Raw genomic sequence first — 20,880 nt, 5'->3', positions numbered from 1 at the left:
AAATCGAGCTTGACAAAAATGTGTCTTGAAAACCTTAGTTGCTTAACAAACATAACGAAGAGGACAAATCGCCATTTGAAATGAGACAGTCCTTTGACAAACATACAAGATAAGTGCGTAGATAGGTATAGACAATCCAGTAGTACGTGCAGCCACTCGATATATAAGGAAACGTACAACTTGATCTAATTGCTTTTTGCCGATAGCAGCCATGCAGCTACTCGTCCTTTTAAGGTAAAAATATTATATTAAGTAATAGGTCTCTGTGCCTATAATGAACATTTTCTCATGTTTATTGGTTTAACCTCTTGTAGAAAACATCCTGACTTGCAGAACTGTATCTCCATTATTTATACTTTTTATTCAACGCTGAACACAGCCCTCCGCGCCTCATTTTCAGAAAACGCGCGCGGCGTGAAAAAGCGAGTACGTAACAATACATATTAATTTAAAGCTATTAACTATTTATTTAAATAAATAAAAATATATAGTGCATTTTAAACATGTCAGAAAATGTACTACTTGTAAAAATGTATATTAAATTTATTTGTTTAACGAGTTAGGCAATTGCTAATTACGCAACAAAAAATTTCTCAAACTTCCTTCTTTGTTGAATACTAAAAAAAATGTTTAAATAACTACTTATAGTAAAAAAAATGTTATTACGTACTCGCTTTTTCACGCTGCGCGCGTTTCCCGAAAATGTGGCGAGGAGGGCTGTGTTGAGCGTTGAATAAAAAGTGTAAATAATGGAGATACTTCTGAAAGTCAGGATGGTTTTATTGAAAATATTCTCCTCTTTAATAATATATATTTTGATTTATTAAATGTTAATTAATACTTTTTGAGATATTGAGGAATTAAGAAATATTTCTTTTTTACCCTTATTTAGTTAATAACTTTTTAATTTATTTATGTGGGAATAAACGCTTCGGATACATTTTTTCTAGACATCTTTGCGAATCCAATGAGTTATCACACGTATTTCTGGGAGTAGTATCTCTTATTTATTTTTCACCATTTTGAACTGACCGATTTTGTAACCTTTTTTGCATTTTTTGTATTCTTGCATTGCATTTTCCAAAATGAGAGTTTCCTATGTTTCTTGTGAAAATTTCCGAGAACTTATCAACTTTTTGGAAATTTTCCGCCACTGTAACCGCGAGTTAAAATCCTGCTCGGGCCGTACACATTTTACAATAAAAATAAATTGTATTGCAGCTTAGCAGTGCTTGGCAGCAATGCCGCATCCGTCAAGCAGGATAGGAAGTTTCCTGATGATTTCATCTTTGGTGCTTCTACCACGGCCTACCAGATAGAGGGAGCTTGGAATATAAGTGGTAAGAACAAAGTTCTGAGGGCATTATCTGCCTCGATCTCTATCACTCTTGCGTATTAGAGCGACAGAGACACATCTACTGTACCTCCCTAGGTAAAGTCAATGTCGATGATATGTAGGAAGAGATTGAGCTTTAGGAACGAAACCCCCACTGATGAAGTATAAACTGAATACAGCAGTCGCATCAGGATTAAAAGCTGCATTTGATTATTAGCTATTTAATATTTAGATGGAATATCTATCGATAATTTGCTACTATGAATCCAGGTCTTCCAAATGCCGCTGCTCGTATTGTTCTACACTTTTATGAACAGTTGCGCGCCATACCGTTCTACCTACTCATCGCAATTTCCTCCCAGAAATCACTCGGTATACCACAAGTGGTCAGTCAGGTGACGCTTGAGGACATCTTTATGGCGCAAGTACTGACCCTGGTGCCCCCAGTTTCCTTTTTTCGCTAGAGAGTTCTGAATAGAATACAGCTTTGGGTAATTTGTTATTGCCCATGCGCACGATGTAGCCACCCCAACTCAGCTGATGTTTGATGATGAGTGCCTCGATACCAGGCATCTTGACGCGACGCAAGACTTCGTGTTCGGTATTTTGTCTTGCCACTTTATGCGCAGAATTGAGCGATGACAGCGTAGATGGAAGGAGTCCAGCCTTTTAATATCTGCTTTGTAACAGCACCAGGTTTCTGCGGCATAAAGAAGAGTTGGTATGACTATGGCCTTATAGACCATAATTTTGGTTTTTAATTTAAGGTCATGTGATCGCCAAACACGGTTGTTTAGTTTCCCAAACGCTGCGGCTGCACCGGCTATCCTGGATGGTGTTTCGGACGTCAGGCTATTGTCATTCCGGAGCTGACTTCCCATATAAATACATAGCGGCCATCGATGGTCGCATTTTTATTACCTGTCACCATGCCTGTCACGTTCTAACAAGTATGTAAGTGCGAAAGTGACAGGCATAGTGACAGGCAATAAAAATGGAACAATGCTGCCACCGCGGGGTCCTAAAAAAGATAAAAATCGTAGATAGAAAACGCAAATGAAACTAGTCACATGACCTTACGTAACGTCTGTCATCCCGATACATTTTTGCAAGCTTTTTATTATTGACCCACTTCCTGACTTCCAATGAAGCTGAAAATTTGCATACATATGTAATTCGAGCGCCAATGCAATATTACGGTACCATTAAGCTGATCTGATGATGGCGACAGGAGTTGGCCGTAGGAACTCTGTGATAAAACAACGAAACCTAATTGTGTTGGGGGTTTTTAGAATTGATGAGTATTAGTTACCTGGGGAAAGAAAAGTACAGTCAGCGATAACAGCTTGTACCAAAAATGAAATTTTAGACAAAAACTTATTACTTTTCGTTTGGTGTTGGTCGATTGTACTCGTACAAATGTCTTGGTTTTGGTTAGACCCTCTGGGAATCTAAAGCAAACATCTTCAATCGTACGATAGCTCATATAGATAGCTGGGTAGTAGGCCACTGAGTTCGCCTAACGTTACCTTATTACTTAACTGCGCTTTTATAGGCAAAGGAGAAAGCATGTGGGACTACTTGACCCACAACAAGCCGGAAGAGATCGCAGACGAGAGCAACGCAGACATCGCATGCGATACCTACAACAACTACAAACGGGACGTAGAGATGATGAGGGAATTAGGTTTAGATGCTTACAGATTCTCTCTGTCCTGGTCCAGAATTCTGCCCACCGGCTTCCCCAACCAAGTAAATCAAGCGGGAGTTGACTTCTACAACAACTACATCGATGAAATGCTCAAGTACAACATCACGCCCATGGTAGCGCTGTACAGTTGGGATTTGCCTCAGAAACTCCAAGAGTTGGGAGGATTTACAAACCCCCTCATTAGTCAATGGTTTGAGGATTACGCTAGAGTAGCATTTTCCTTATTTGGTGATCGAGTTAAACTTTGGTTGACGCTTCATGATCCTAGGGAGATATGCTATGAAGGTTACGGTCAGACATTAAAAGCCCCTCAGCTGAATGCCACTGGTATAGGGGAGTATTTGTGCACGAAGAACTTGTTGGTGGCTCATGCGAAGGCGTACCACGCGTACAACAACGACTTCAAGCCCAGCCAGGGCGGGGTGTGTGGAATCACGATCAGTATTAACTATTACCCGCCATTGACGGATTCTGAGGAGGATACGGCGGCTTCTGAACTTTTTAAGCAATCACAGGTAAGTTTTTAGTCCAAATAAAGTTAATAATTGACTGTCAGAAACTCAAATCTGCCTATAATTTAAGAAAAAACAAATATATACCTTAATTTCTTAACATTCATTTTAGTAATAAATTCACCATTGTCCTTGTCTCATCCAAGGACTTTTGGCGAATCTTATAAAAGTAATTTATTTGCGTCATATTTCCTAGCATTTTAGCTACCTCTCTTTTGTGGTGTATATTTTAACCAATAGGCTGCAGATGGCTTTAGTCTAATAATTCAGTAGGGGTTCTGTGTTTTCCCCAGGTACAGTCGACGTCACAGATATATTATGTTTAGGTACAAAATGAAAAGCGATTTAATTTGTTACAAGTTTTATTCAGTCAAGTTATAGTTTTTGAGATATCCGCTCTTGAAGGTTTATTTAGGGCTCTCATTTTTATTTTGATTATCTACATCAGTGAAGCTGCTAGGCCGGGTTTGGTATCGCTTTCGTATAAATCGGGGGTGCTGAATTAATTTATGGTTTCAACATTGACACCGTTCCTAAGTAAAAACAAAATAAAAAAAAAAAATTTTTATTACCAAAGTCACAGATTATATAATACTAGTACAGATACCCAATCCCATAGTAAAAAAGCGCACCGTCCTAAGTAGCATATACTTGTAGGCTATTTTTTAGTTCACAGTAGCGAACTAGATGGCGCACGGAGCTAATACAACTCTTACGACTAACATGCGTTGAAACACCTCTCTTGCGACATCTGTTGTAGCTTCCACGCAATAAACCAATACGTCACATTCACTTTTAAGGTAAATTATTACTAGATGGCGTTTCAGATATCAGCGACAAAATTAAAATTTATTTGCATGATTTTGAAGTTTGATTGGGTACTTTAGTAAGGCGTCAAAGTTTCGTTACAAACACTAATTAATAAACTAGTGGATGCGAAATGACTGCTTTTAGTATAAAAACCAGTGTCGCTAAACTCACACATTCATAGCCATGTTAAAATACATTACACACTTACAAAATTGCTTTGATTCGTAGCAACTTTCCATACCAATAGGTTATTACCGGTTGACATTTCTCGAACGGTTATCAACTGTAGGCTACACGAGCGACGGTCTAAGGTATAATGTCAAAGTTATAAGACATACGACTTTAATTATCTCATTCATCTCACAAAACCTCACTCAACGTTCACCTAATACAACTACTGAACACCAGATGGCGCTATTTTTTTATAGTTTTAAATTCACTTACTTATTATAGGCGAGAAAAGGGCTAAAGTAACCAGTATAAGTAAGATCTAATTACGCATGGTTTGTTACGGATCTCACGGTCACGTTACACTGGTGTTTTCGAGATCTCTACACGCCTGCGAGTAGCTAACCGTTGGGAACTTCTTTCATTCGATGTAGGGAGGGGACAGTGTAATCCGAGTGTTTTATCGATATTTGTGTGTTCGGTTAGGAATTGATATTTCATTACCGTATGTTTTATAACATTTAGATTATATTTTATTTATGATTATAATATAGGTAGTGATAATCGTGATTGTATGAAAAATAATATGTAGTACAGTACAACAAATATCTAACTAAAAATTTGTTTCTTATTTATTGACCAACTAGGTTGTTAATGTAAACATTCAGATTCAGATTCAGATTCAGATATTTATTAATAAAATTTAGTATTTTACACGTCATTTTCAGTATAATAAATAGTTATATTAAATTATCACTAATTAATTTACATTTTTAGTATACATTTTACAAATATAGGTACTTAACTTACGTATCTATTTTTTATGTGGTTGGGTTGGCTGCCCTACTGACAAAGTCGTCGATGGTATAGCACGCCAGTTCAGTTAAGAGTGCCCTGAGTTTTTTTTCAAATGTTGTATCGCTTGCATCAATTATTTCGGCAGGAAGCGAGTTGTACAATTTTGCCCCAACAACAGCGAGTGACTTTCTAGATTTAGCTAGTTTACGTTGTGGGACAACTAAAAGGGGTCTCCGTCGGGTGCTTCTTTCCCTGGTAGTAGAGGAGACATAGTTGTGTAGATTTGCTCTTATATACTTGCACGCAGTGAGGACATAGACACTTGGAAGCGTAAGTATTTTCAATTCTTTAAATAATTCTTTTGCAGGATGGTCGTGACACTTTCCTGTTATGATCCTTACTGCGCGCTTCTGCATTTTAAAGGCTCTGTCACGATCAGCTGCCAGGCCCCACAGGTCTACACTTTGCGTTAGTATTGAATGGAAATATCCATAGTACGCCTTAAGTAAGTTAATGCGCGATAGGGTAGGCGCGAGTCTGGATAAGGCATAGCACGCTGATGCTAGCCTGTCACATTAAATATATCTTAAGGTTAAATAGATAAAATCATAGTTATTGTTGTTATTTTGCAATCACAAATCTGCAATTACCTATGTCAGTATTCGTCTTTAATAATTTGTAGCAGCATTTAAGCTTAATCTAGACGGGACAACCTGATTCAATTGTCAAATTAATTGTATGGTGTGTAAGCAAACATTAAACTGGATCATCGATCCCATGCCTATCAAATCAGGAAGGGGCGCTGCAAAATTCCAATATTTGACGTTAGTTTGCGTGGTAAGAAACACTTTTTATTAATTTAGTGAGCCCGAATGTCACAAATAATTACTAAATTAGTAATTAAGTTTTAGGCGTGTGGACGCTAGATGAGATCAGATGTATGTCAATTTTATCCCCAAAAATCTTTCTCTAAGAAATGCTGCGAGCAAATGGTGCTTTATTTTTGGGGAAACTAATTTTCTTGCCCAGTAGCATTAATCCATTTATTTTTAATATCGGCATCTTTTGGAAATCTAAAACATTTAATAATAAAGAAATGGAAAATATAAATCATTTATTCATGGCACGTTGCATGCATTGTACGCATAAGTACATTAAGTACCTAGTCTAATTATATTAACGATGAAAATATGATGGGTGTAAAAAACAAGAACAAATAAATGTATATAAAGGAATACAAAGGTTTGAAAGGTTGCCATGAAATGACCCCGACTTAACTTAGTGCTTGATGACCAGAGCTGCCATATTTACTTATAGACATTGATTATCCCAAATAATAATTTATTACCTACTAACCAAACATCAAACTTGAAATATCGTACTGTTACGATATTTCAAGCTTTAACTTTATCGATATAAATATCGACATTGCGCAGCATTTAAGTTATTTGACATTTAGGATAGCGAATATTCCAGATAAACGTAAAGAATAGTGACAAAGGATTATGAACTCTAAGTTTAAACAAATAAAATATAGTTTTACTTAACGACAATCGTAAATAATGCAAAATAAACAGACTTTTCGTATTTATCGGATTATATTGTAAGAAATAACCACCGGTGATAGGAGATACCTCCACGTGAAAGGTTTTTTTAAACCGCTGTGATTTCTGCAGCTTAATACTGCACAATATGGCATTTTAAATTTAATTAGGTATAAATTTTTGTTAGACGAGCGTACGTATGGCGTGAATGTCATTCGAGCATGAAATTTACACAACAAACTGAGCATAGTCTGTGCATAAAGTGAGTCGACCGCTCGCTACTATTACAATTGTGGTATTTTCTATAAAAAGGGACCTTATTGTCGATGGCGCTTACGCCATTATTAACGATGCTCCGATATAAATGCAATGCCGCGCGACGCTGTGCGGCGTAAGCGCCATCGACAATAAGGTCCCTTTTCATAGAAAATGCCCCAATTACCGGTCGGTGTCGGTACCTACTACCTAGTACCTACCCATCGTTTCATCGTCTAATTTGTGCAGTAGACACGCGAGAGTCAATTAGCGTGACTCGCGCCATAGAACATTGTGCTAGCCTCGGGCCTCGCCGCACTTGCCGCTCTCGCTCTCGCTGGGCGACTGGACGAACGGGTGTTGCTTTGCGTGGTTTTAACTCTAAGATTGCATTAAAAAATGAAACGCAGAAAACTTTTTTTTAGGATTTATGGATTTTATGGACTACTACCTAAGCGTGTTTTGTGGCTTATTCAGTGCGGCTACCATGAGTTGACATTAGAAGTTTATGCCGATCGCAGTCTATTAAGCTCGTACCCCTATAATATATTTTTTAATACAGTTGCTCAAAAAGTGCTACTTTACGTAGCGGTTTAGCGTGCGGAAAGTTGGTATTCGCTTCGCTTTTTACTTTTCCAATTTTTGAAATTAATACTTGTTTTAATTCATGACTACTTATTGATGAGTGTTAATATTAGTTTCCTTTAAACGTCGTAACCAACATAAAAACCTACTGTTAATGTAAGAATACGAAAAATATACATATTTCATATTTTATTACTTACCTCTTTATCATTATAACACGTTTATTTTTTAATATTGAAAATTGAAAAACCGTTCTTAATAAGTTGTCTGTATGGAACGGAATAGCTCTGGAAGGTAGAGGTAGGAATAGCTGCCGAAACGCCTGTCAAAGAAGAAGCGTTTTTTCTTACTGTTTCCAAAGGCAACATGCGATATTGTTTTTATTCCTTACTTGTTGTTTTTCTTATTTGCGCCGTTTTCAACCAAAAGGGTAGTTATTGTCGGTTGTCAATAACGTTGGTTCTTCCCATAAAGCTTCAATTTGAAATCAACCTTATCGACAACCGACAATGTGGTACCTTTTAGTTGAAAACGTCACATTTTATCGCAACTGTATTAAAAAACGTCGTTCGATACACGTGCGGAAATGTCATTCTTCACTCGTCCCGAGTCTTGCCACTCGCCTACGGCTCTTGGCAAGATATCTCGGTACTCGTAATGACATACTTTCCGCACTAGCATCGAAATGTACTATAAAGGCTCCGTCACACACGCGCGTTTTGCGGACGGAGCGGACGCCGGCGCGACGGGAGCGCTTTCATTGCGCTCCGCTCACGCTCCGCCCGCAAAACGCGCGTGTGTGACGGAGCCTTTATGCGGTTTTCACCTATGAATAAGTAGGGTGATTCTCGAGGAAAGTTAAGGATGGTTAAGGCGTATAGTTTGTTAAGGTTTTGTGTAAATTGGTTGAAATATGAAGATATTTGCTAATGAAGTCAGCTTTCATTGGTTTACCTACTAAAAAGTCCGCGATGGCACGCGATGATGTATGTCTATCTTTTAAGGATAACTTACTAAGTATACCCATTCTTATCTTCTACAAACAGAAACAGATTTCATAGTATGTGGTATTTGCAAAACTATTTACACGGATACAGTATTAATAATTATCAAATTAAATACGTTAGTTCTATTAAGCATTTCATACAGATTACAATGGTCTCATACAAGATACAATTAAAATGAATATCTCAGGAGTAATCGTAAATTAAAGTTTCACTTCGACCCATATAACTTGTATGAAATGTTAAAGACGCTAACGTCCGTTAGTTGCCAATTTTTACCACCTTATGCGCTGCGATCGTTTTACTTACCCCCACCATAATCTTCGCACGGTGCCAGTTAGCCAACATGAGGAAACAACTCAAAATTTGCATCAAATGCTTTGCCACTTTGCTCAGTAGATAAATAAAATACAACTGTCCCATATGTTTCTTAAACATATATAGAGCCTTCAGAACTGGTATGTCAAAAAAAATATCCCTACCTACTTTTAAAAAACCGAACAAGTGCGAGTCGGACTCGCCCACCGAGGGCTCCGTACTTTTTAGTATTTGTTGTTATAGCGGCAACAAAAATACATCATCTGTGAAAATTTCAACTGCCTAGCTATCACGGTTGATGAGATGCAGCATGATGACAGACAGACGGACAGAGGAGTCTTAGTAATAGGGTCTCGTTTTTACCCTTTGGGTACGGAACCCTAAAAAAGCAAAACATGATAATATCAGGTTCTGTGTGATTCTATTTCTTAAAGATAAACACAAATTGTATTCCTATAAGTAAATTGCTAAAACATAGAATTAAATAAAAACAACAACAAGAAGTTAAGGAGGATATGTTTATTTTTGATAGCTAAAGATAACCGTGGAGAAGACAACCTGTCATTTAATGCCTCAAATCCCTTATAAGCATTTGATTACCTTATTTGTGTTATAGGCTCGCTCGCTCACTGAATACATTGCAGGTTCAATATAATGACGCATTCAGGGTGTTGTTGCGGCTGCCGCGGCAGCACCCTGAACGTCTGGCATGTTTGCGCACGCGCACGTGGACGGCTGGACGGTTTCCATGCGACGCCACACAAGCGCTGCGCCGCGACGCTCTACAAAGTCTGCGTCAGCCGCCACACTCATAGCCTCCTGAGCGTAGTAGCGGGTAGGTGGGACAGTGGCGTAGTCAGGAACTGGGCCTCGCTTCACAGACGCACAGCTGTCCATAGCCAAGACACGACAACGGATGATCGCCCTACACGGTGAGGCGCGACAGTCTCCAAAGCAGAAATGCGGACGAGAACTCCCACATGCACCCTTCCACAGGAAGGGTGTCGAATGATTAGGAATAGATTAAGCGCTTAAATTTATTAATTTCTTATTCTGATTTTTTTTCTGCAATCGCCTATGCTTCATTCTTTCTTTCTTTGGTATCTTCAATAACAGTTTTTAATCTTTTACAATTCGGTGTGTCGCTATCGGCTGGTCGCTTGCGTTTTTTCGGTGTCGTAAATATTTCCTCCTCATTTTCTTCTTGATTTTTAACACCAGGGTAAACTTTTTTGGTGTTAATACTTTTAATTCTGTCGGTCCTTGGCCTAGAAAAAAAAATAGGTACATAATATTGTAACGAACTGCTATATAATAATATACCTACTATTTTTTAGGGTTCCGTACCTCTAACGGAAAAAACGGAACCCTTATAGGATCACTCGTGCGTCTGTCTGTCTGTCTGTCCGTCTGTTACAGCCTATTTTCTCCGAAACTACAGGACCAATTAAGTTGAAATTTGGTATACATATGGAAGTTTGTGACCCAAAGACGGGCATGAAACGTAAACAAATACATTTTAAACACGGTGGCTTTTGGGGGGTAAATGAGAAAATAAAAATAAAAAAGTTTTCAAACTATATCGTGTTACATACCAAATGGAAGAGCTCATTGTGAGAATCTGAAATATATTTCTTTATAATTTTAAGATAAACAGTTTAGAAGTTATTCAAGAAACGACCATTCCCTCCCTTTATCTCCGAAACAACTGGGTTAAAAATGTTGATAAAAAATACACAAAATAGATCTTTACACGCACATAGGAAAACCTATTATACATGTGCAGTCAAGCGTGAGTCGGACTTAATTACTTAGTTATTGATCCGACACCTACGGGTTTTTTAAAGACATTTCACATAAAAAATACATTGTTTAAATTGTGTAAATGTACGGGACCCTTGGAGCGCGAGTTCGACTCGCACTTGGCCGGTTTTTTTTTATCAGCGTAATTTAGTGTCCCACTGCTGGGCAAAGGCCTCCCCAAAACGCTGCAAATTGTGTTAAAGTTATGAAAATCGGCAAGATTGATCTTTAGTCCATATAAATAAATTTGACCCGAAGCACCAGAAAAAAAAACAGGAGTAGAGTCCTATCGTAACGTGTGTAGTATTCAATAAAAGGGCATCTTGAGCCGGTTCTAAAAATATATCACATCATTACATTGCAGTGACGATAATTTTCAAAACATACCAAGTTTGGGCTTCTTCAGATACGATACCGTTGAATAATTTTTTGTAAAGTATATTCTGGGTATAATTTTCTTTTCTAATCATACGCAATATAATCCATTTACAAACAATAATTAAAACTAATAATCTAAAACTAATAAACTAAAGGTCTAATATGCGCCTCCACCCTGCATCGTACCCGGCTCAAAAGTTCCCATGATGCCTGCAGCATTCCCTCGCTGCACTGCAATTGAGATCTGTTGAACCAGGTACGATCCAGAGCGGGGGTCGCATTGTAAAGTATATCTCAAATAATACCTAATATCCAAGAAAGTAATTTTGAAAATAATTTCATTAGTTTTTTTTAACTGGACAAGTGCGAGTCGGACTCGCCCACCGAGGGTTCCGTACTTTTTAGTATTAGTTGTTATAGCGGCAACAGAATACATCATCTGTAAAAATTTCAACTGTCTAGCTATCACGGTTCATGAGATACAGCCTGGTGACAGACAGACGGACAGACAGACAGACAGACAGCGAAGTCTTAGTAATAGGGAACGAGACTTATGGCACAGAATAACTAATAGAACTACCGTACAGAAAATTCACTCCTTCACAAAAGCCAGATTTAGGTATAAAATTATACCTACACTCGCCGCCTGCAAGCAAAATTGAAACTTATAACCGCGCACGAACCGTGAATCTTCTTTGCGCGCCGCAGTTTTATGACCGAGCTGCGAGTGTCGGCACGGGGTTGTCACGCGACAAGTTTTTGTACCTATACCTACTGATTTATTATTTTTAAGATAAATATGTAGGAATTACAAACGTTGATTCTGTAAACATAAAATTTTTAGCCGGAGATAGTATGTCTGATTCTCACGGAAGTAGGTATGCCACATAAGTACTTATTCCTTTGAAAATATGTCGGTCAATATAGTCCGGAATTTTAAAAAAATGTTTTTTTCTGCTTCTTGGTTCTTCCGTTTATTCAGACATCCGTAAACAGAACATTATCTTTTATACAGATTAGATCGCGATTTAGGTTTCGAAGCCATTGCGTATTTTCAAATTTTTCAATTTTGCGCGAGCGCCACGTGAGCACGTGACACGACTATCGTGCGAGCCGAGCGGCAGCCCACTGCCATACACCTGCCCGGGCGGTGCGCCGGCCAAATATACCTAAACTGCGCAGTGACACCCCCCTGCTTATGGATAGTCTCGTAAAATAGGTACTGAAGCAGAACTGTTACTTTGTAATATTGAAAAAAAAAAAAAACAATGGAATTATTTTCAAAATTTCGTTCTTGGGGTTAGATATGAGGGTATCACGAATGATTTGTACCTATAGTATATTATACAAAAAAACTGCCATATCGTATCTGAAGTATCGTATCATATCATATCTGGGAGGAGGAGGACTTGGTAGGTATTGAAAATTATTTTTATTTTTATTTAAAACACGTGACTAAAATGTAATGACGAGACATATTTTTAGTACCGGCTTAGAATGCCCTTTCATTTAATAGCATACACGATATAATAGGTTTCTAAACAAAAACAAATTTCTCCTGTTTTTTTGGTGCTTCGAGTCAAATTGATTTATACAGGGTGTCCCTTAGCCATTGGACACAGCCGAAATATACATATGCATTAGGGTATTTAGAACCAGTATACAAAGTAGGTATCATAACAACGGGTGTAGCGGTTACGAAGAAATTAACAAATTACGATTTTTTACTTTAGAGCAGCCTGATGTATGTGTTAGTAGCTCCTGAGGTAATAAATAGTATGAAACCTTCTTCGACCTTTGTGATTATCTTTTTTATTTATGACACTAATACGATTCTGACTTTTGACAAATGTCATCATTGCCGTACATTTTCGAACAAATTGTCAACAGCACTGCCAATGATTAATACAGCATGTTTATTTTTGTTGTCGATTATTGGAAATAACTTTTGTTTGAACATTTATTTTTTTATCTTTTGTTCTAATTAAAAAAATATTAACGTTATAGAGCATTAACAAGTTTTGGGAACAAATCAAATTATTTTATTAAATATTTTGATTTTGTGTTTTTTTAAGTAGTCACACTACTATATATAAATTAAGAACAGTAATAGATGTCTCATATATTTAAGAAAAAGTGACGAAGCCCTCCAGTGGTGAAGGCCGGATTCGAACCGGCGTCTTTAGCTATCGCGGCTAACGCCATGAACCCCTAGGCCACCCCGCCACGGCGGTGCCCGTCCGAATTTCTCGACTATATGCCATCTTAGTAAGACTAGGCGTCTTTGACCAGCTCTAAGGGCAAGCAGTGCGCGCTTGCACCTCCTAAACGAACTCCTTACGGATTTACGTTGTAGCGAGAGAGACTGGTGCTGCCATCTATGAACAAGTTTTGGAAGTTATAGAGCATTCCTGAGAAGTAACCCTACGTGGGATTTCAGGGTCTGTCGAATGGCTAAGGTCACCCTGTATAGACTAAATATCAATCATGCCGATGTTCACAGCTTTAACACCATTTGCAGCATTTTACTGAATTTCGAGGTGAACCGCCAGGACTATACCGCGAACACCGAAGTTCGCAAACGGGCATCTTTTTTCACATCACCAACAAAGACACTGAATATATACATACGATAGGTATAGGTAACGACATGCACGAGCTAATTAATTATAGGTAATCACATACCTTCTGATGTTGACGCAACTGGTGAATCTGGGAAGTTCTCTGTCGATGGATCTCCTTTGTAATGGACAGGTACGGCTAACTTATTCAATCATTTGAATGAACCGCTTTTCGAAATGATCAATGCAGACATATTTGTGACGAAGAGCATCTCGAGACAAGTGGGCAATGGTCATGTTACCTGAAAATGATATTTATTTAAACTCTTTTTTTAGTTTTTTGTCAAAAATTTCATTTTTGATAAAAACTTTTATTGCTGACTGTAAGTACTTCTCTTGCGTTGCCTGTGGAAAGCCCAAACCCAAACACAATTAGGTGGCGTTGTTTTATCTCAGTTCCAATGGCCACCTCCTGTCTCCGTCATCAGATCAGCTCGATGGTACCACAATATTGCATTGTCACCCTTCTTACATATGTATGCAAATTTTCAGCTTCATTGGAAACCGGGAAGTGGGCCTGGGCCTAAGCCTAACTTGCAATACTTGAATACAGACGTCCACCAGACGTCTGTCTGTGTCTACACTACACAGACAGCAACAAGACAGGTGAAACTAAAAAAATAAAAAATAAAAATAAAATATGTTTTATTGCTTATACCAGAAGAAAAATATAAAAACATTGCACAAGAGCCAAACCAAAAAAAAAACATAGAAAACATGCACAGAAAAAAAAAAGAAAATTGAAACAGTAAACTACATCTAGGTCTGTTTGTGGTATAGGCAATGGGTACCAGTCTCAGCTTTTGCTAGATATATGTTGATATACCCAGCGCTGATTTTCAGACGGGCCCCTTTTGGTCGGTCGTTACACACCATTGCTCAAACCAGTATGTACCTATACTGGTCATATTATATATATGCGATCGGCGCGGCTGCTTATAGCTGTGTGTGTGTGTGTGTGTGTGTGTGTGTGTGTGTGTGGTGTGTGTGTTTGTGTATATATATATATATATTTTTATTAGTTATATTGTTATATTGTTTTTTATTTATTCGTTAGATAGTTAGGGGGGGATTTCCTTTCTGTATTCTTAGTAAATGTACTTTAACCAGTTTCTTGAATTTTAGCAACGGCATAGGAGTTCTTAGTGGTGGTGGGAGATCATTCCAAATTTTTGTTGCTGCGTACTTGAATCCTCCCCTAAAGAACTTGGTTTTATGTTTAGGTTAAATTAAGCTTGTATTAAAGAGGATTTAATGCAAAAAGGTATTTACTACTACTTATGCAAGGCAAACATTGTGTCAGCAAACAATTATTAAATTATAAGAACAAGAACTTTTCACTGGTACATGTAAATATTAATATTAACCAACTAAAATATGGCTACATACTTTACATATAATATACAAAATATCAACTAATATTATTTCCATATAAATAACTGCTGGTAGCCTAGCGCTAAGAGCATGCAATTTTCCATCCGGAGGTATCCCCGGCTTGTACCAATGAGTTTTTTATAAGTTATGTAACTAACTAACTCTTCATTAAAGGACAATATTTATGTGATCTGTGACAATATTATGAGAATCAGCGGGATTGGAAAATCAGCGGGAAATCACTTTCATTAAAACTAGTGCCTATGCCAATAGTTAGAATTAGATGCCAAATGTACATAATTTCCATTGTTTTTAAGGCTAAATTAGATGCTTGTAAAATGATGTAGGTGGGTATTTGGAAAACTTGATTTCCTAAACATCTATCCGTGTTGAATTATGTTTCATACTTAAAGTTTAACTGCCCATAATTAATACTTTCCAACACAAAAGACAAAAATAAAATTTCAAAATGCAATGGATTGGAACACCTTTTAATTGGCATCTACACAACGATACACTAGGATTGCATGATCTGTGACAATAACATTATTTGTCACTGTATCTCTGTAATATGTAACATACCTGTTACCACAAAAAATTATAATTTATTGAAACAAAATCTGTTTAGGTATATTTTATATCAATAGACAAATATGTACATTGTCAATACAACATACCTAAACTGCAAACACTTTTTAAGAGGAAAGGGGATGGCCGTATCTCCATACTATGTTAGTCCCCATTTTCCTCTCTGGATATTGACATTATGGAAGATATTTTTACATAATTGGATGTACATATGTATATTAACCATAGCTATGCCCCTATGTTTGACTATTTTGAAAATTAGGAGCGAAAACAGATTTCATACAATTTTTTTTTTTTTTTTTCTCTTATAATACTTAATTAAAAATTCGAAAAAATCTAACATAGCTGTGGTTTATATACAAAAAATTGTGTCAAAATATTCTCAATAATGTTAATATCCAGAGAGGAAAATGAGGACTACGTTTGTATAAAAAGGCGATTTCGCGCGGGTCCTCCACTTTCGTCTTAAATCAATTATTGAATTGGTTAGAGGAAAGTTTAATGTAAGAAAGCTTTAGAAAGTAGTAAAGACTTACCACAGTTGACAATCCAAGTTTGCAATCGAGCACTGTCGCCAGTTGGGAAGCGGAACATCGACTTCTGACCGGTCATGGCCTTGCATTGGTAATACGAACACGTGGGCGGCATTTTTCTGCATTACTTCTGTTTTCGAAAGCGTACGGTACGGCGTATCAAATTGTAGCGGATTTTCGAGTCCAAATCCAAGCCAGGTCGTCGTGAGTAATTGTCGGAGTCCTATTAATTGCCAGTCGCGTATGTGGAATGTCCGTCAAAAGTCCGTTTGAATGCCAGGTCGTCGATTGCAATTATTGGTTGCAGGAAATTAGTAAATAAAAAGGTACCTAAGGTGCGCGTTTGACTCGGAAACCAAGCGAAGTGAAAACTCCAAAAACTGGATTCTGTTTACAAAGTATTCTTGCGTTTTGATAATGCAGTAGTAAAAGACATTGCGCTTTGCGTTTTTAATTTGTATTTTAACATCAGGCCTACTTTAAAACACCCATTTAGATTATATGTATTCACCGGTCCCTTTTTTACATTTTGTGATAATTTTCGTAATTTATAACTTATACGTAATTATTTGAAATCAAACATAACATCACACCTTAAAAACGAGAAACAAAACGCAGGATAGATGGATGAAACGGAACGCACACACTCGTCCCGTTTTGATGAACATAAACAGAGGGCCTACCGCGAAGCACGTTCGATGTGTTGCCTCTCTGTCGCACTTGTAAATTCGTATGTAAGTGTGACAGGGAGGCAACACGTCGAACGTGGTTCGCGGTAGGCCCTCAGAGCAAAGTATGTTATCTTCATGCAACGTGATACAACGCACCGCGCGCGGTTTGTATGTGTGCGCGACTTGTATCTATGGTCGCCGCACGCACACTGAAACAAAATCTCGACCCGCGTTTCTCAGTGCGCAGGTCGGCTCCATCTAGTGTCAATATTCAATATTATTTGGAAAGCCCAAAAACTGTCGCATGCTGTTACTTATGTGTGTTTACGTCGAAGACGTTCGCCATATAGTTGTGATTTATAACTTCTAAAATAATGCATTGAATTCGTGCTTTTATTGATGTTTGTATTTAATTTATAATGTTTTGAATTAATGACACTTTAAATACCATTAATTAAGTCTTAATCTGTAGGATAAAAATTTCGTAATGGTCGATCGTGACAGTTGGCGCCATCTATTGATATCGATTTGAAAATAATTATAAGGCCTTCGGGATGGGAGGGCATGCCAAAGTTAACTTTTTAGTGTGTCAAAAGTTGGATGGAAGTTTGTACGGGGAATCCATAACCGCTGAACCGGCTAAATAGTATTTGGGATGGTATACATGTTTGAAAAGAATGCCAAACATGACTTCAAACCTAAACTTAAACAGTATTAACATCAGGAATTCAACTTCAGCGAAGAAGCTGAATTCCTCTTACAGCAAATTTCACACCTTCAAAGTATGATTTTTGAGATAAAAAATCTTATGTCCTGTCTCGGAACTTACAACATCTCTATACTTACCAAATTTCACCTAAATCGATTCAGCGGTTTAAGCGTGAAGAGGGGTTAAAAAAAGGTATTTGTTTAAAATTTAAATGAATTTGACACTCCCTATTACCGATACCAAACATGGCCTAGTAGTGGCTTCATTGATGTAGATATCAAGATAAAATTAAGAGCCCCAAATAAACTTTCAATAGAGAATATCTCGAAAACTATTCAAGATATCGAAAAATTTGACTGAATGAAACTCGTAGCAAATTTAATCAGCTTTCGTTTTATTTGAGTAGTCATGTTGCCAAGACGCAAAGTTTCCAAGATATGTGAAAACCCGAAAAATGGAAACTTCAAATCCCCTCTACCCCTCGGCACCGGGGTTACGGTCGGGGACTTTTGATATTATGCCTCCTAACTAGTCGAAACAAAGTTAAGGAGTCAAAAATTGAGTTCCCAGCATTTGCCTCTATACTTTCTTATTGCTTGGCCTAATTACTTAGGTCAAAAATATAAATAAATGTGGGGATCCGTTTAAGGACATATTCGGTAACGTGTTCTTGTTAGGAAAAAGTAAAAGAAAAAAGTTTTTGACGCAAAAATATCCCTTTTTATGGAGGGTTTTGGTTGACCTGCCCCATAGGAAAAAAAATCGCATCAAAAAATACCGAATTTACAGTCGGTACCGGTAAAATGCCATGAACAACTGCCACTTCTATAAAAATTGGTGCTGGAAAATTGTTCAAAATAAGAGTTTTAATCCTTATCCTTTTCAGTGGGCCATATACTCCGATCCCATTTTCACGGAGCAAGGTGGCTGGCCCAAGGAGTTCGCTGAGCGCGTTGCCGCAAAAAGCGAGGAACAGGGCTACCCCAGATCTCGTCTCCCAGAGTTCACTGAGGAAGAGATAGCCCTCGTGCAAGGCGCTTCGGACTTCATTGGTATTGGTCACTACACAGCCTCTTATGTCTACGCTTACGCTAGTGATTATGAGGCAGGTAATATCGTGCCGAGCCTGGCGGACGATACGAATGTAGGCACGTCTACGCCCGATGAATGGCCTACGGCAGCGTCTTCCTGGTTAAGAGTAAGTGTATAAATTCTGTTTTTTTTTTATTCCGTAGACTAAAATGACATTTCATGTGGTACTAAGAAATGTCATGTCTTACACATGAAACGTCATTTTAGTCTACGGAATAAAAAAAACAGACCTTAGGTACATATATACTGATACTTTATACTTTAACTAGGAAAAAGTTTATTAGGATCCTAGGTAGGAACCTACCCAATCGCTTTTCGGTGTAGTAAAACATCGTACAGTTAAGTAATGCAGTTGCAATTGGCATCAGAACGCGCGTCACCTTTAGGAAACCCGCCTAGTCTCAATAAGGCTAAGTTTCCCGTCGGGGTTGGAAGGTTAGGGGCCCATTTCTCGAACGGTATTAGTCTAATATTATTAGTGTGTTGCCATGATAACCCAGTGTACAGTGTGTCTGCATATCAGTAATGATTTTATCTTAGGGTAAATAACAAGGGAGTAGATACCCCTAAAAGCCCTTAACTTAAGGACACAGGAGAGTCAGGAACCTTGTTGTGTGTAAAGTGTAATCCCCTTACAAAAAAATCTAATCAAGAACGTTGTTCAACAGCTAGCCCCCCTCAGCTTATACAACACCTTAAACGACGTACACATAAGATACAACAGCCCAGTCATATACGTGACGGACAATGGATGGTCCACAACCGGCGGTCTTGAGGATGACGATCGCATCCTTTACTACAGAGCCAAGCTGAACGACCTGCTGGATGTGCTGGATGAGGGAGTCGTGCAGATAAAAGGATACATGGCCTGGGGTTTCATGGACGCATTTGAGTGGTTGGAGGGATACACGTAAGTAATCTACAGACATCGCATGAAATAAGACAAGTTTTCATTTAGGATGGAGAAAATTATGTTGCTCATAGGAAATTGTAATGAATTTCGTTTAAAAAATGTCGTTATTTTGGAAACTAAGTTTAAGCGCCACTTGCACCATCCCACTAATCCGGGGTTAACCGGTTAAACCGTTAACCCAGTGTCAAATTGTACTGGTAACCATGGTAACTCCAGGTTAACCGGTTAACCCCGGGTTAGTGATTGGTGAAAGAGGCCCTTAGTCAAACTTTAAGTCAAAACATCAGAAATTACCTATAGAGAAGGGATTGTTACTTGAATCCTTCGATGTTCGCGGTAGACCTTCAGATATCGTGCGAGTCGTGAAAATTTGCAACTCAGAAATCTAACTGGCGAACTGCGATCAACACTGGTATTCATAATAATCATAATACTTAACTAACCTGACATTGGCGATATATTTAACTTATTATTGTTTCAACAGAGAGCGCTTTGGTATTTACGAGGTGGACTTCGAATCGGCCGAGAGGACGCGAACTGCTCGCAAATCCGCGCTGGTCGCCAAACACATCATCGCCAACAGAGTGGTCGACGCTGACTACGAGCCAGAAAACCTCAATATCACCATAGATGAAGGACATTGATGACAACTTGACTACGTTGAAGGAGTAAATGTATTCATTATATAAATTTGTTTAACTTTATTACATACCTACCTATAAAGTGCGTTCGCGTTAAGAATGCAGAAAAATCATCATTGTCCGCCGGACTAGCGATGCTCGTATGTTCGTAACCAATCAAACCCTTCCTAATTCGAAAGTAGGTAAGCTTTCAACTGGTAACCTTTCTGAACTGGTCTTTCTAATTAAGAACGATTTGATTGTTTACGGGTGTGACCAGGCCGGCGGAAAATCTGGGGGCACGGCAGTGCCCCCGCCAAGTCGAACAAAACAAAGAGGCACGGCCGTACCATCCTTTTCTCGAAGCCATTCAGGCTATTTTCAACATCCTGTAATTTTGTGCTGGCTAAAGCTAGAACCCTGAATTTTCAGTGACATATAGGAAATAATAATATGGCTTAGATATATTCCCAAGAACATTCAATTTGAACTTGTAGTTTAAGAATTATTGCACGTCAAAGTTCCTTAGTTTTATCA

General features: G+C 38.1%; 1 protein-coding gene across 1 annotated transcript; it reads left to right on the top strand.

Moving 5' to 3' along the window:
* The first annotated feature begins 211 nt into the window (after nucleotides 1-211).
* LOC134750773 (myrosinase 1-like) lies at nucleotides 212-20,388 on the top strand. The gene is made up of 6 exons (XM_063686015.1): nucleotides 212-234; nucleotides 1,222-1,340; nucleotides 2,892-3,562; nucleotides 18,605-18,916; nucleotides 19,479-19,720; nucleotides 20,208-20,388. The coding sequence occupies exons 1-6, from the start codon at nucleotides 212-214 to the stop codon at nucleotides 20,365-20,367; spliced, it is 1,527 nt and encodes a 508-aa protein (XP_063542085.1). The 3' UTR covers nucleotides 20,368-20,388.
* Nucleotides 20,389-20,880: the final 492 nt, after the last annotated feature.

The sequence above is a fragment of the Cydia strobilella genome, chromosome 20, assembly GCF_947568885.1.
Source record: "Cydia strobilella chromosome 20, ilCydStro3.1, whole genome shotgun sequence".
Lineage (NCBI taxonomy): Eukaryota > Metazoa > Arthropoda > Insecta > Lepidoptera > Tortricidae > Cydia > Cydia strobilella.
Note: the sequence above shows the minus strand (reverse complement) of the source record. Positions and strands in the feature narration are given on the sequence as shown.

What these genes read in the sequence shown, in the direction of transcription:
- LOC134750773 (XM_063686015.1), top strand. Translation starts at nt 212, where the DNA reads ATGCAGCTACTCGTCCTTTTAAG. An exon ending in GGGAGCTTGGAATATAAGTG is followed by an intron (nt 1,341 to 2,891) that starts GTAAGAACAAAG and finishes GCGCTTTTATAG; the next exon opens with GCAAAGGAGAAAGCATGTGG. An exon ending in GAGTGGTTGGAGGGATACAC is followed by an intron (nt 19,721 to 20,207) that starts GTAAGTAATCTA and finishes TTGTTTCAACAG; the next exon opens with AGAGCGCTTTGGTATTTACG.